The following is a 16,072-nucleotide window of genomic DNA, read 5'->3' on the forward strand; positions in this document are numbered from 1 at the left end:
GGGAGGCGGAGCCGCACCGTGAATGGCAGCTGGCGAGATAAACAAGTCACTGCACTGTTCGGTCCCCCGCAGCATGGGGTGCGTGTCCGCCGTCCATCCCTGTGTTCCTCCTTCCCTCACTCCCTGCCGGCCAGAGGCGCCGCGTCCGGCTGCGCTCGGCGCTCCCGCCTCTGCGCGCAATGTGAAGAGTCAGCAAGTTCCCAGCGGCCGCTGAAACGCTCCGGTGTCTCCGGGGAGGGTAGTGCGCCGACGCCGCCCGGCCGGGGCGGCCCGGGACATGCCGGGAGTTGTAGTTCTGGCGCTACAGCGTCCCGCCTGCGGCGGCGGGGCCGGCTCCCGCAGCCGCACTACGACTCCCAGCACCCCGCGCGCCGCGCCGCGAGGAGCCCAGTTGAAGCGGGTGGCGGCGGCGGAGCGCGCCCCCTCCCCCCCCGCCGAAAAGCCCCAAACCAAAACAAAAACAAACCGCCCCCCCGTCCCCCTCTCCCACCGCCCCCGCCGAGCCCCGGACATGGCGGCGCCGGGAGGGGGCTCCGCCAGCTGCGAGTGCTGATCCTGCTGCCGCGTCCCCCTGCCCGCCCGTCCCTCCCCGCCCATGGGCGAGACATGGACTACGAGTTCAAGTCGAAGCTGGCGGCCGAGCGCGAGCGGGTGGAGGACCTGTTCGAGTACGAGGGATGCAAGGTGGGCAGAGGCACCTACGGGCACGTCTACAAGGCCCGCCGCAAGGACGGGTAAGGGCCGCGCCGAGAACCCCCTTCCACACACCCCCTCTCCCCCCCACCCCGCACCAGCGCCCTCCCCTCCTTCCTTCCCCTCCCTCCTTCCTGCCCTCCTCGGAAAGTTTCTGGCAGCGCGGGGGCCGGAGCGCGGAGCCCGCCCGGGCTTCCCCCGCCCCGCGCCGGGAGCGGGCCCCGGTGCCCCGGCCCCGCGGATCGGTGCCCGACTGCTCGGAGTCACGGAATCAATGAGGCTGGAAAGAACCTCTGAGATCATCGAGTCCACCCTATGACCGAGCATCACCATGTTCAACTAGACCATGGCGCTAAGTGCCATATCCAATCTTCCCTTAAACACCTCCAGGGACGGTGACTCCACCACATCCCTGGGCAGTCTGTTCTAATGTCTAATCACCCTTTATGTAAGCAGTCGTACCTAATGTCCAACCTAAAGCTCGTCCTGCTCTGCCCCGCTTCCCCCCGCCCTCCCTGGTGGTGCGGTGTCAGCAGGCTGTGCCCTGGGGTCGCCTTTGCTTTGCACGCCGCGTTTCAGGTCGTCGCTTTCGTCTTTTGTGTGACCGCGTTCGTACTTTGACGTTCTGTTCCGATTACTTGCAGGGGATTGGGAAGCGAGGAGCACCTGGCTCCGACGGCCCCTCCCCGGCTTCTCCCTCCCGAGCGGCCCGGGAAGCTCCCGGGGCGTGTGTGGGTCCCTGGTCTGTCCCCCCAGGTACTCCCCTGATCCCAGTGCCGGGCACGCTTGGCTTGATTGCCTGTCTGGGACGCTCCTTGTAGGCAGAGCTGGCGGCTGCTGTCCAGTACCTACGCCCAGGTGTGTCTCCATCAGTTTCCCGTGAGAGAGCAGAACACAAGTCCCTGTCCCCAAACACCTGGCTGCTGGCTTGATCCAGAGAGGTTGTTTAGGCATTAAGCCCACGTATGTTGGCTAAGCAAGGTTTCTTCTCTTCTCTGAAGAAGAGGCAGCTGGCACTATGGGATAGGTATTCCGTGGATGCCATCTTCACGGTACTGTGGTTAAGAGCAGTGGGGAGCTAGGTAGGGTTGTAATTTGAGATGGCTTGGTTGGCATGCAGTTGTTGAAAGGAACCAGTCCTGAGGCCTGAGCAAGGCTCTCGTGCAGGTGTGGGTTCCAAACAGCATCCTTTGCTTTCAGAAGAGCCATTGTGCACTTTTTCACCGTGGTTTGTGCCTGGTGCACAAACACAGGCTGTGCTTGCTGAGTGTTCTAAGCATACTGTAAGGTTGGATAAAATGTACCTGTGAATTGGAGGTGATTCCTTTCTGTCAAAATGCTAAAGGGAATAGCTTTCCGTTATAGCCAACCGAAACTTTGAAAAGGAAGAGACTGAATGTGGAAAAATGACAACTTTTAAATAACTTGGAAGTGGTTAAGGGAATGCTGCTGCTTTAGCTTAATTGAGAAGTCTAGGGATTCTTCTGTAGGAATAAATGGCATTCATGTGTGTCTTGAAAATTTAAACTCTGAATTAGGAGGTTGTAGTATAAAAGTGATTAATAACTGAAAAGTAGAGACTAATTCCAGTGAAGGATTAAGTACCAGGAAATGAGCCCTGATTCTAACTAGATTGCTCTGCAACCTTAGGAGTACTAGAGCATAGCTAACTTGAAATATCAAAGCTTTTCCAGATATTACAGCTGCCACTGAGTTCTTCCATTATTTTTGAGTTAAGTGGTCATGGTTGCTTCTTTTTCCTAAGAATTAATTTATATATGAAATATTTATGTAAAACATACGTGGGCTATATGAAAAGAAGCAGTAGTAAAAACACCAAAAATGCTAGTTAAATATTTATTGCTGTTCTTTGATACAATAAGCCTAAAATTGCTGCTTGTAAGAAGAGCATAAAAAAAGGCAGAGCTTTGGATTTACTGTTTTATGAAAGAAAGAAATTTGATGTAAGTTAAAACCAGACATTTTTCATTCCCATCATCTGCAATGGAAAGCTATCACAGGAATTACAGGAATTTGCTACTACAAAGCACCATAAAGGACGTCTTCAAAATCCCCACAATAATAGCAGTATGACAAATGCAAATAGGTAGTAAAGCAAAAGTAAATATGATAAAAAGATAGCTAATGTGTCAGAGCTGAGTATAATCAAAGGGAGACCTTGAGCTGTAAGAAAACTAACTGGTAAAAGGAAGTGCAAAGTTTCAGTGCTGTCAGATAGATTGACATGTAATATAATGTGGCACAAATTCAGCTGTACTATATACTCACAGGCTTTACTTCATGGAGCTTGAAAAGTGGCACTTTTTTATCTTTTTTCTTGGTCTTTGTTTTATGGCATTGGTGAGTTCACTCTTAGTTGCTTTTTGTGAAACTTTAGATCCTTGGGTGAAAGTAAGATGTGAACAATTTAAGGAAAAATGAGAAAAAACCTAAAACCATTAATATGAGATGATTTCCTTATGTAAACTCCTAGCTAAAATACATCTGCAGGTTGGAGGATATTTAGCATTAGTTCTGAACTTTAGGGAGTCTCTAATGAAAGAAATTAGCAAAAGAAATCAAGTAGTGGTGCATATTTATTGTGTGCTGATCACTGGGGGCTTTTGAGCCTCGTGTAAAGGAATTTTTCTTTAGCTGGTAGTAGAGACTGTTTCAGTATTTCCAATTTGCAAGGCATTCCTGTATAAAAGAGAGATTCTGGCTTCTTGCTTCATATAGTCAATTTACAGTCTCAGGAGGCTGAGGGCAATAAGAACCTTGTAGCTCTGCAGAAATTCCACTGAGAACTTGTCACTTCATGTTTCAAAAAGTTGGCATATGAATTTTATGAAATAGTAAAATGTGTTTATATGGAGCTTGGCAAGCTGTTCGATAAAATGCTTGTAAAATAGTGGTTGTGTTGCTTAGATCTCCGTGAATGGCTTGTGCATAAAAGCAGTTTTTTGACAAAGCAACAGCTTAGTTTGGCTTTTTCAGCCTAGAGTAGAATATCATTTGGGCATGTCTCTAGTGAGCTGACTGGTTTCTATGGAAGTTAAAATATTTTTTCTTTTTTAAATAGAGAGTCAGATTTGAGCAATTTTGGTGTTACATTTGAATCATTATCTTTTTAGAGATATTGAGCAGCTGCAGCTTCTGTTTAGTTCAGTGGTGTTTGTATGATATGGTGAGGTCTGGAGGTACTACTTGTGTTATACATTTAGCTAAATTAGGCACCTAGGTTTACAGAACTTTCATTAATACCTCTGTAGTCCAGAGGTGTAGAAAATAGGTATTTATATAAGCTGTCCAATCCTTTATTTCATGTACGCTAAAACTGAATCAGTGACTTTGATGGGGGAAATAATGATATAAGCCTCATGATTGCAATTCAGTCATCACTATTAGGTTTTTAGCTCTTTATGTAGCTGGAAGGTCTGTTACAGTTTTTTTGTTTGTGCTTCAGACCATCATGTTGACTTTTGCTAAGTGTTTCTTTGGACATTCACATCTGTCTAGTAGAGCAAAGAATGCAACTTTTCCAGTCACGGTTAGAAAAACAGTTTTGTTTCATGCCTTTCCTCTCCTTGTTATGTTCCTTGTCACTTCTTTGATCACATTCTGAGTTGTGCTTAGTGGTTTCACTTCTTGTATCTCTTCCTCATATGGGAGGCAAGTCTTAGAATGAGTGAGGTTTAGGAAATTCTGTTTGTTGTGTATGCCTGAGTTTTTGTCCTTTACTTTTTCGAAATGATCAGTCTTTGAGTCCAGGCCCCTACAGAGCATTTATGTTCCTTCACCAGGATGTCAGTCCACCTGCAGGTGGATGTTTGCATGAGTCAGCAAGCTGAAAAGATGCCACTGCTGGTTAGTCAGGAGCGCAAGGAACAGTGGGATACTTGAGTCAAGTCGAAAATAGGCCACTCTGTTCTTCATTCTGTAGCGGTGACAGCAGATGCAACACTTGCAAAAGCTGTATCTTCATGTGAATAAAACATTTCTATTTATTGCTGCTTTTGCTTACCTGTAAATAAACAATTGAGGTGGCTGCTTTTTCTCAATCCTGGGCTATTTTATTTTTTATTTGACTCACTAACTATGTTTAGGCAACAAAAGTTATAATAAATATTACCTATATACCTACTTGGAAAGAAAAAAGCATTGTTATTTTAGTTTCATCTGTATGTTTCAGAACACCTTTCAAAAAGCAAGTATTAGCAAGTTTTAATCTTGTTACTGAAGGAATGACAGAAACATGAAGTGATCAGCTTTCAAAATGATGGCAGTAGCAGGGCCAGGATTTGTACCCTGGGCAGCTCCCAGGCTCACTTCCAGCTCAGTAGCTGGTGCTGCCCTGGCGGACTGTCCTGCCATGTTATCCTTTGGCAAGTATAAAAGGTTTGGCACTGCCCTGTACTTACAATGTATCACCTGAACCAATTGTGTAGGTTTATATGCTACTGTAGTAGTATACTTTTGTAACTTGTCAGATTACTTTATTGTTACTGTACCTGTAACTTTTAAAAAGAGAGTTGGTATAAAACAGGTTTCACCTTCCTTGCCAAATACGGAATTCCCTTTTGAAAACTGGCAACAGTGATGCAAATCCAGAAACATCATTGTGGAATACAGGCATGGGAAGGAAAAGACAAATGAAATATTCTTTCCCTCTTCTCTTCCCTATTTTTCAGTACTGTAAGCTCGTAACTGAAGAGGAGAGTCTGTTTTCCTCCTTGGACTAATACTGGTGTGCAGAATCACTAATGTAAGGTTCTTAACTCACAGTATCCAACTCGGCATAAGACTTGAGTGCTCCCTTCCTGGCAGTGTTCAAGGCCAGGTTGGATGGTGCTCTGAGCAGCCTGGTCTAATGAAAAGTGTCCCTGCACATGGCAGGAGGCTGGAACTAGATGGTATTTAGAATTCCTTCCAACCCGAACCATTCTGTGGTTCTATGAAAGGTAGGACATTGGGAGAGAAAGGAGGATGAAGTATATAGCCAAGGCAAATATATAATCTTAACACAGGAATGCTGCTTATGGTTGTGGTCATGTCAGTTTTCATTTGTTTTAGTTTTTTTATTTGATAAATGTTTTTTGTTCGCAGTAGAAGTGGAGAAATATTGATCAAGGGAGAAAAAAAATCTGCTGTGAAGCATGGCTCCATTGGAAAAACAGAATTTCTCCTGGGGCAACTTGGTGCATTTGGTATTTCTGCTAATATTGTTACATTGTTCAGAGGATGATTCTGTTCAAGGTGGTGGCTCAGGTCACTGTGGGGGTAGACAACTTAAAGCATAGGAGAGCTAAAGGTAATCTGCTTGATCTCTTAAATCAGTGTTTCTATAGCAATTAATTTGGGTACTGTTCTCCCCATATTCTTATTTTGTAAACTTAACTAATTTAAGTAATATAGCAGGAGTTTGTCAGGAGAGGGAACTTGCCCTCAAGTTAGCTACATGCTGCAAATGAACAACGTTGGTGGCAAAATGACAGGGGAATGAGTACATGTGTACTGCAGTTGCATTTACTCTTAAAAGAAAGGCAACTCACTGATGTGGCAAGGATTACACTCTCTTGAACATGAAACTGGAATATTATTTACTGATGCAAGTTGGTACTTGTAAGACATTTGAGAGTCTATAATAATTTGTATCTTTGTATTTTCTTACTTCCTCTATTTGACATTGCCTTGAACATAAGTAATTGCTGTACTGTAGTTGCTCTTTACTATTATAAACCTGTGACAGGCTAAATCACAGAATTATTAACCAAAGTCAGAATGCAATGTACTAGATCCTAAACAGTTACTTCTCTCTGCAGGAAAATCTTGTACCAGTTATGGTATCTGAAAACCTGTGGTTTGCTTTCCACTTTCATATTTTTTCTTTTCCTGATGAAACTTCTTATCTTGGGGAAGGTAGAGTGGCTGAAGGTGTTAATGCCTTGCTAAAATCTCTCAAAAGCAAAGAAAACCTAAATACTAGATTTACCTGCAAATCCTGAAAATGCCTCTTAACCACTGAATGCTCTCAATATGTGCAAGAAGAAACAGCAGAACTAAGCCAAACTTGTCTAACTAGTTGCCTGCCATGCATTCTAATAGAAAAGTCCCCATCTAGGTAGAGATAATTAGCACTTCATATCTGTGCCTTGATGAGAACTGCTGTTGCAACTATACCGTGGCTTTGCTTCCTGCCCAAGAGGATAGTGCAAGCGGTCATGAGTAATTTTTAGTGCTTCCCACAGACTCTTGCATGTGGTTTCTCCCATGGCTGTTTTGTCGTTTCTTCTGTTACTCTCCCTGAAACTAAGTGCAGAAATGAGCTATAAAGTGCATCATCACCTTTCAGGAGGCAAATAGCATTTGGCTGATGTTCTGCTACTGTGGGAAGCACAAAAGTGGTGTGGTGGCAGTAGGTGCTTGAGGAAGAAAGGGGGTCAGTAAGATGTAGAAGGGGTTGTGTTTGAGAGAAACAGATGAGTTTTTCCCAAGCTTGCAAAGAAAGAATTGCAATAAATTAGCCCATAAGATATGAAGGAAAAACTTTCAAAGTGTAGTGGTGTTTTTTAGGTGTGGGTTTTTTTTTTTTTTTTTAAAGAAATGAAGAGGGCAAGAAGATTCCTGTTACTGAGTGAGGGGGTTAAGAGTTTTCCAGTAGAGCTGCAGGAAAAGGAAGTAAGAGGTTGAAGGGGAAGAAGAGTTTCTTTTCTGCACCCCATCAAATATTAGGGTACAAAGCAAGATAGAGCATGGACTAGGTCAGAAACTAAACACTTTTTGTGTGAACTGCTTGACATAGCAATTTAATATGCTGTATTTCTGGGTCATCCAATCTAACATGTTATATTGTGGGTAGATGCATAGAGGTGTTTTTCATAAATTCATTTTCAACATGAGTGTTTTCACATCATCTGTGATTTAAAAAGAAAACAAAAAAACTCAGCAAAACCCCCAAAGCCCCAGAAATTGCTTTGGTTCATAATGCTGCAGATGTGTTTGTGCAAGTAACCAAAATTTCTGTGGAATATTCTAACCAAATTGCACTAGAGATTTACCAGTAACATTAAGTTTTCACCTATGTTTTGAAAATACCTACTGAAATGCTGTTTGCCTCTTCTGCAGCCCTAATCAAGCTCATGATTTTCATAGACTTGGGTTAGAAGGTGCCTTTGTCCTTTGTTTGTAGCAACCGAGTTCAGTGTTGTGAAGTGACTCTGTTTTTGTGTTTTGTGTGCTTGCTGCTGCTTCAAGTTTAGTGCAGGAGGAGGTACGGTCTACGTGTGTGATTGGGAAGGGATTGTTAACAGCAGTGACAGGCAGCTCTTACATTCTGCTCCTAAAGATGTGTTGTTCTTTGAGCTCCTTTGCTGGCATTTGAGAACTGACACACACTGCAGGTTGTGTTTTGGTTTTTTGGTTTTTTTTACTGAAACAGTGTGTTAAAAAAGATTTATTTATTTCAATAACAGTGCATTTGCTTGAAGGAATGCTGAAACTGGTCGAGGACAACTGCATTTTGGCTAACTCAGTATGTGACTTCAGGAAATGAAGAACAGTTTCTAATTATGTAGCAAGTACAAGAAGTTTATTGTTTTGACTTGAGTTTCATGTTTTCTAAATAATGTAGATTTTTAAAAGACCTCCCAGCTCTTGGAGCTTGGCTTACATGGTTTGCTTGACTGTAAATTAGATGACTGACAGATAACAATGCTAGTTATGATATTAGAAATCATTATACTTCTTGTGAAGTTCACTATCTCAACAGATTCAAGAAGAAAAAATTGCAGAAATATTTTAAAGCAAAATTTGTTGTTGGCAAAGTCCAGAGAAAATCTTTAACTCATCTAAAACTTAACTTCTATATCTGAATTTTTTATTAACTTTTTTTAGACTTTTCTGTGGGAGTACAATCCTTTCATTTAGTGGTGGGAGTTTGTTTGAGAGAATTTATGAAATTGTGCATCTAGTGCATCTAATAAGACTGGAGGGAAGAAATGTTGTGGAAATAGTGTCAACTGACCTTTACAAAATGAGTGTCTGTAAGTATGAGTTGGATTTTTTGATTGATATGTTGTGATTGGGTTTTTTAATCCTTTATTATTTCTTTGTTTAATTTTACTTTATTGGAAAGAAGAACTGACTTTTCTGGTTGTGAGAAAGATTGAAGAAGTTGAGATTGCTGAAAGAGTGGATCCCTGAAGGGCATTATTCACATTCATGTTTGATTCTGTCTTTTCTGAGCTTAGCAATCTTTAAAACAATATTTTCAAATGAGGCCACTGTTTAACTGCTTGTTTCTCCCTCAGTTATCATCTGTTTTCTACTAAATTCATGATCTTGAAATAATTCTGCAGTTGTTCATCTAGATGAAACCACCCTGAAGACAGACTTTCCAATAGACAGAGCAATGGCCATAGCCTCCTGTGAGTGCTGGGAGTGTCAGGTTGCTCAGTTGAGTATCAGGGTTCTAGGCTAAACAAATGGGAACAGTCTGGCTTTAAACATGTGTTCCCATAAAATGGGCCTTGTGTGCAGTGTGATTATTTTTTTTGTTCACTCCATGCTGACTTAAGTAGAAAATGCTATTGATTTCTTTTTTGCAGTCAAGTGAAAATAAGTTATAGGCAATTGACTTAGAGGCAGAAGCTGAATCTGTTAGAATGGGAACTCCATCTAGAGGTATGCTTTGCTATTTTGAAGCAATGTTTATGCATTAGTTGAAGGAAGAGTCAATCCTGTTTGTGTGGCCAGAAGGTTTGCTGCCTCTTTTGTTCCTCCTTTGTTTTGCTGTATTTATTAGAGTGCTTGGAAGCATTCACACAGGTGATGCTGGGATTCAGCTCTGGCTGTGATTGTCCTTGGCTTTCCCACCTCATTGGTAATGTCGTGGGGCCTGAGAGCCTGAAGAGATACAAGTGCCACACATGCATGACATTTCTAGCAGCATGTTTGGCTCTGAAGTCAGTTGTTTTGATAGAGATACTTCTTACAAGTCATGAATTCTGCAAATTCAGAGGTGTTTAGACAAAATTCTCACCTGTGTTAATAATGAATTACCTGGATTCATGCTAACATTTAACACCTTGCACATTCAAAAATGCTGTGTTTGTTGCTTGCATTAATTATTGCCAGTGCAGCTGAGAGTGGGTGTCAGCTCATGTCTTTGAATGTGTCTGTTCCTGAAATGAGTTTCTGTATCAGTTGTCTTGTTCTCAAGGGCATTGTAGACTTCAAAGTTAACTTATGTTCATATCTTTTGATTATAACCAGTCATTGTGCTGGATAACCAGTTGTTCCTTTGCCCAGTTCTGTCATGCTTCAAATGCCAAACAGAGGTAGACAAATTGCCGAATTTAACTTGTCCTTCAGAACAACCAAAAGACTTGTTATGAGTAGAATGCCATTTAGTCTACTTTTAGTGTCACTTCAGTGATGAGGAAAAAACAGCATAAAAATTAATCAAGTGATGTTCCTAAACCTCAGATTGTGACAGAAGCCTATTCTGACTATGGGACATGAAGTTCTAAAATTCAAAGGAAGCAGAATGCCCCTCCCTTTCACCAGGAACAGATATGATAGCTGACTAAAGACCTTGTTAGTTTTTGAGAAGTAGCAAGATTGTCTTAGTGGCTGGAATTAAGACCTCTGTCTTTGAGAAATCCTCAGCCCCTGACACTGAAGTGAGGAAAAAAAGTGGAGATGCTCCATTTAAAAAAAGAACTTGTCAAAAATGATTTTTTTTTTTTTTTACATTCCAGACTGAATTAAGTTAGACCTTAGGTGACTTTATGGAGTTTCATTCCAGTCCTTCTACTTTACTGTGAGGGTGCTGTTTCAACTTTGCAACTTTTCAACTGTAGTAAATGTGCTCTGTCTCACTCTATCCTACTCTGTGAATATGGAATTTGGGTCTTGCTTCTTATTCATGATCTGGATGCAGCTTTAGTACTGAAAGGCTAACCTACCACCTGAGAATTACACCTACAAGTGTGTTAGCAATCTTTCATGTATATCTGGCTTTGAGAATTGATAATTTCACTGTAGAAGGTTTGAGTTAGGAAGTCTGAAGGAAAAGAACAGAAAATTTGTGATAGATCTCTGATAAATCTGGGCTTTCATGTGCTTTAGGGGAAGCATTTGATTATGTCATGAGTCAGAAAATGAAAACTGAGCAACTGCAGCTTTTAGACCATTGCCCTTCTGTTAGGTTTTACATTGGGTCAATAATTCTGCTTATTCTACTTTAGGTGAACCTAATACATTGTAGGGATTTAGGAAAAAACCTGCACCTGGTATTTCAAACCTGTTCTTGCTGAAGAAGACCCCAAAGAAGTACAGGTTTCCTACTATTTGGTGATTTGATAGCAATTTCCCAACTATCAAAGTTGCAGTATTTAGCACTACACAGAGCTGTGATGCACATTAAGCTGGACTGTGTAGTTACAGTATGGTTTTAGGACTTAAAGAATTCCAAAACCAGACAGCTCATTTCTTCAAATGTATAGTTATTGGCAAACATTCTTTGTAAGTGATTTTATGAAGCAAATGGCAGTTTCTTTTTTTGGCATAGTCCTAGAACCCTGTTTCTATGACCTTGGTACATAATTCGATGACAAATAAAAATTGTTTCCTCTTTATTTCAGAGGTATTTTTTTTCTCCTTGCTGCTGCTGTTCCTTGTTTTAAGGTAGCAAATCCTCACATGCGATGTCCTTTCGGACAGGGAGGTATTTCCTAAATCTATTCATTATCTGTAATCAAGCCCATCTGTAAAGAAATAAAATCAGATGCAGTTCTGTCCTCTGCTTAAATAGAGCAAATGCTGAAAGAAGCTACCTGGAACAGCAGAATAATTTTACAGCTCTCAGGGTTTAATGTGAACACTTCAGTTTTTACCCTTACAAACAGGCTGTCAAGTCTGCTTACCCCAATCTGCTATGAATGTACTTGTATGAAATTCACAGTTCTCAGTCACTCCAGATACTTAGGAATCAGTCTAATTTTAGCAATGGCAACAACCCTGTAGTTGGTTGAGGTCTCAGAATTTTCATCAATAAATTTGGAGTGACGGTGGCAATGACTGAAGTTGTGCTCTCCTTCCTTGCAAATACAAAGTTTTATTATTATAGTGTAAGGGCTAAATTTTAATAGATTAAGGTTAGCAAGATTTCCAGTGGTCTGGAATTACATAGATCTTAGAAGTGAGATCCTTCACTTCACTTCTGTCTGTGAAGTGAAATAATCCGAAATTGTTGTTAACAGTTAGACGGTATTTATGCTACAGAGATTTGCTTTTAAATTTCTGAATGAGAAACTACTGGAATAAAGAGAAGAGCATGTGGTTAAGTTACGTGTAATGGTGCTGGAATTCTTTTAGTTTCCTGGCATTGATATTAAGAGACCTCTACTCCCCACTCCCAGTCTAGTGAAATCATAGCTGGGAAAAGGGATTTTTTCTTTTAATGACAGGAAACCTTATCAGTTCTTAGATTCACTTTTTGTCCTTCTAATCAGCTGTCTCCTCATGCATGAAGAACACATAATTTATGTTAGGTGACGTTTGTGGGGGCTTTATAGGTGTTCAGCATCTTTTGTGAGGCTCTGTGGAAGCAGGCAATGTCAATGGCATTGTGTTTAATGACAAGTAGCTTAGCATCACTTTAAGAACTTGCTTTGTTCTTTAACATGTACATTTCCCCCTGAGTTCATAAACTGGTTTACAGAGGAGTAAACAAGGGGAAGGATATCACTAATGTGATTTAGAGGTACATTTAGGGTTGTTCTACAGATTATAAAGCAAAATAGATTTCAGTTTCTCATGGGGTGCTGTGGTAACACAGAGTGTCTATTAATAATAAGATGCAGTTGGTACTTTTAATATGAACTCTTTTAGTCTGACTGGAACGTGGCAGATTTTCTAGCAGGTGAAGCTGGGTGTAATGGTTCTTCTGCCTATTTTTCATAGTGTATATGATGAAAGTCAGATATCTTTTTAAAAACCTAATTGTAATAATCATTTGCTCTGTATTTGAATGTCTCTGCCAATTTGTAGTAGACTTAAGCTTAGAATGCTAATTTCAACAATAAAAAATTCTCTTTTCTTGAAAGGTTTGTGTTTTTTTTACTGATTAACCAAGTAAAAAAGTAATTATTTAAAAAATTCACAGATTGCATTATAATTTCAGAGTTAGCTTTCTTTTGCCATGCATATATCCCACCTGACATTGGCAAGTCCATGAAATTACTGAAAAATGGAGTAGTAAACCATACAGCATTCAGGAATTTGATATTGTTGCATTTTGAAAAGAGTAACATCTAAAATGACACACAAACTTCTGCCTTTTGGATGTGAACTTAGGTTGTTCTAGAGGGTTTCATGGGTAGACTTTAAGTCTTGGAGGTGGCAAAAGATGGAGAAAAGTGCTGCCGCCTTGTGTTATTCTGCGTATATACTGGGTTATCTGGGGTAATCTGGGGTTTGGAGTGAGACCTAGTGGAGTTCAGGAGGTATCAACAGGCAGTGGCACCAATGAGCTGAGAAGCATTTAAGCCCCTTTTTGAAAAGTGAGATTTTAAGGACTTGAGACAAAAAAAAAAAAATCAGAAATGCAGTATTTACTGTAACATATTGTCTCCATTACAAAAAGCTTTTTCCTTCTTTTTTGTTTACCTGGATCAGCCTTGGATATTGTATTTTCACTCTATTTTTTTTTAATATTGTATAGTAGACTGTCCTGTTTGATGTAAATTTTTTGCATGGTTCCAATTCCTCAGGTTTACTTGTAGATGTTTCAGATAAGATATGAGCTCAGCTTTTAAAGACTGAATAGTTACTGCCTGATGGGGAGGTTGGTTTACCACCCTGCTGTTGTCCACAAAAATTGGATTTGTTACCCAGTGGGCAACAAGCCAGTAACTACACACTAGAGAGAGCCATTGATTATTTTATTTCAGAGTTTTGCAAGCCTGGGTGCCCAGGGAAATTCCACAAATCAAGCCCAACAACTATTAAAACCTTTTGCTATTTATACATGTCAGCAAACAAAGGAATTGGTGTTCATTGGCTACAGGTTACTTAATCCTTGTATTAATTAGTGTTGTATCTTCTGTTGGTTAATGATTGTCTCACTTTTCATGATAATCAGTCTCATGGTGTTTCTCTTCTTTTGGGCCTATGGGTTTTTGGGCCAGTGATCCATGAGTTGGTGGTCGGGATCTCCCCCTGCAGATTGAGCACAGTTGCTGGGTAAGGTTTATTAGTTTCTTATCTTGGGGCTTCTGCCCAGTGTCCTTGTGGCCCATAAATTCTGCATTCTTTGTGTCTGCTGTCAGTGGTACAATCTTATTAACAGCTTTGTTAACCTCCCTCTGGGTGTGAGGTCACAGAAACCTGTCAGGCCCTAAAGCTTAGCAAGGCAATTCTACCAACCAGTAATTTGTCTTTCTAACACCTGGACATCACTCAGATCTTGTGGGCTGCTGTCTGTTTCACAGACTAAGTCTCTTATCTTGTTGCTAAGGCTTGAAAGTATACAAAGATCAAACATTAAAGAACATCCTTTCTTGAGAAAATTTTACATATTCCACATTTTGCCACACTGCCACTAAGAGGAAAGCCCGGGTCCGGGTGACGTACATGTCTGCCCTTTCTGTATGAGAAATCCTTTCCTGTGACTGACACATGTGATGTTCTGTTTACAACACAAGAAAGTTCCCACCAAACTTCTGGGGGATGCATCAGCACAGAAACCAGCTGTGCAGTCCACAGACATTACTGAAACTCTTGACAGTAGCAGAATGAGGTAAACGCTTGCTGGTTCCATCCATTCTTTTCATGGCCGAAACAAGCCCATTGTAGTTCATGTTGTAGTGTTGTCTGGGTTGTGGGAATAGCCTGTAGCTGCTGTGAAGTTTTAGTTGCTGCCTTTTAAAATGAAGAAAGACAAACATTTTAAAGGGCTGATGTGATCAGGGATTTCTTTTCCAATTTCTGCTTACCATCCTTACTGTTTCACATTTTGAGTTTCTTATGTAGGTCTCAAAATGAACTAATGCAAGTGCATTGACATGCACCATGTATACTGCTGGCTAGAAGTAAGTTAAGATCAATCTGTAGATTCACAGCCTCTCTCGTTGGTGACTAGTTGTCATATGGATGAAAACCAGCTGGCTGAGCTGCTGACTGGATAGGGCTTGATATGTTTAGAGGGTAGTGGTAAAATAAAATTACTTTCCTAGTCTGGTAAAGAACATGTACCCTAGAGACACCATGTGTTGAGTTTTTGATCTAGTAACTCTTTTGGCTTAGTGACTGCTTCTATATCCATAAAAACAATAAAGCAGAGGAACGCACTACTGTTTGGAAAGGATTATGTCTCTTTTTCCAGTCAGTCATAGACTTCTTTTCTGGTCCTGTTACCTTTGTAAAGGGCTATGGCCAAGTGCTAAGTACTCATGGATTAAATCCATGAGCAGCTTGTGTAAGGTAACCAGTGCTGAGCATGATCTATTTAGTGGCTTGGCTGCCGTGTTCCAGATGAGGTTTTCAGTTAGCTTCTAGTTGCACTTCGGGATTATGGTTTTGCCTTTTCTCGGGGGAAAAAAGGTTTGCATCTCTTTGTGGTCTCCTGCTGGGTGGTTGACTTAATGCTATGGGGCAGCAATTAAACAAAGTGATCAGAATGTAATCAGATACCTGCATGGGCATTTTGTTCCAGGCAGTACTGTGAAGGACACTGAACTCCATAGCGTTCCCAGGCTTTGTCCTACAAGATCACAAATACTTAAAATCCATCAGTGTTGTTACAGGGGTGAATTGTTATTTTCTATTACTTTTTTTTTCTAGCTAAGTCTTGAAATGGTTTTATGGTGCATTTTTTTTTTTTTGCTTAAGAAAACATGCACTTTAATTATTATTTATTTATGGTATTGTGCACTTAATGTAAGGCAGCTATTATTGGTATATACTGTAATGATAATATCTGTATTAAATGATGTGATAGTCACAGTTCTAGCTTCAGAGTGATTGCAGTCTTTCAAGCCAGTTCCTTGATGTGGATAATTAATTTTAAAGTCGAGATGTATGTTAAATTGTCTGTGAATTCAAGATAGACCATCATTGAAAGCCTTCACATTTGAATAATAGGGATGAAACAATTGTTTGAACCATGCACTATTTTCAAATTCTCCTATTTTTCTTACTGTCTTGGGCAAGTTGTTTCTAGTTTTCCATTCACTTGTTTGTGAAGTAGTTTCTCATACGATGGGAGGTCTCTGAAGTACAATTGCAATAGTTAAGACATTTAGCTCCTTTGAAATGTTGTAATTATTCTAAATCTTCTGAACAACATTTTTAAAGTGAATTTGGTACTTTGTTC

At 40.8% G+C, this 16,072-nt stretch overlaps 1 protein-coding gene across 2 annotated transcripts in view; it reads left to right on the plus strand.

Annotated features, from left to right (window-relative positions):
• Positions 1–566: 566 nt before the first annotated feature.
• Positions 567–16,072, plus strand: part of CDK19 (cyclin dependent kinase 19) — a 119,682-nt gene continuing 104,176 nt past the window's right edge. Inside the window, exon 1 of one of the 2 annotated variants that reach the window (XM_014879276.2) lies at positions 567–734. In XM_014879276.2, the coding sequence (XP_014734762.1) occupies positions 607–734 (128 nt within the window). In that variant the 5' untranslated portion in view covers positions 567–606. The remainder of the gene's footprint in view (positions 735–16,072) is intronic. The other variant, XM_088161907.1, reaches the window with a different exon arrangement.

This window comes from Sturnus vulgaris, chromosome 3, assembly GCF_052056855.1.
Source record: "Sturnus vulgaris isolate bStuVul1 chromosome 3, bStuVul1.hap1, whole genome shotgun sequence".
Classification (NCBI taxonomy): Eukaryota; Metazoa; Chordata; class Aves; order Passeriformes; family Sturnidae; genus Sturnus; species Sturnus vulgaris.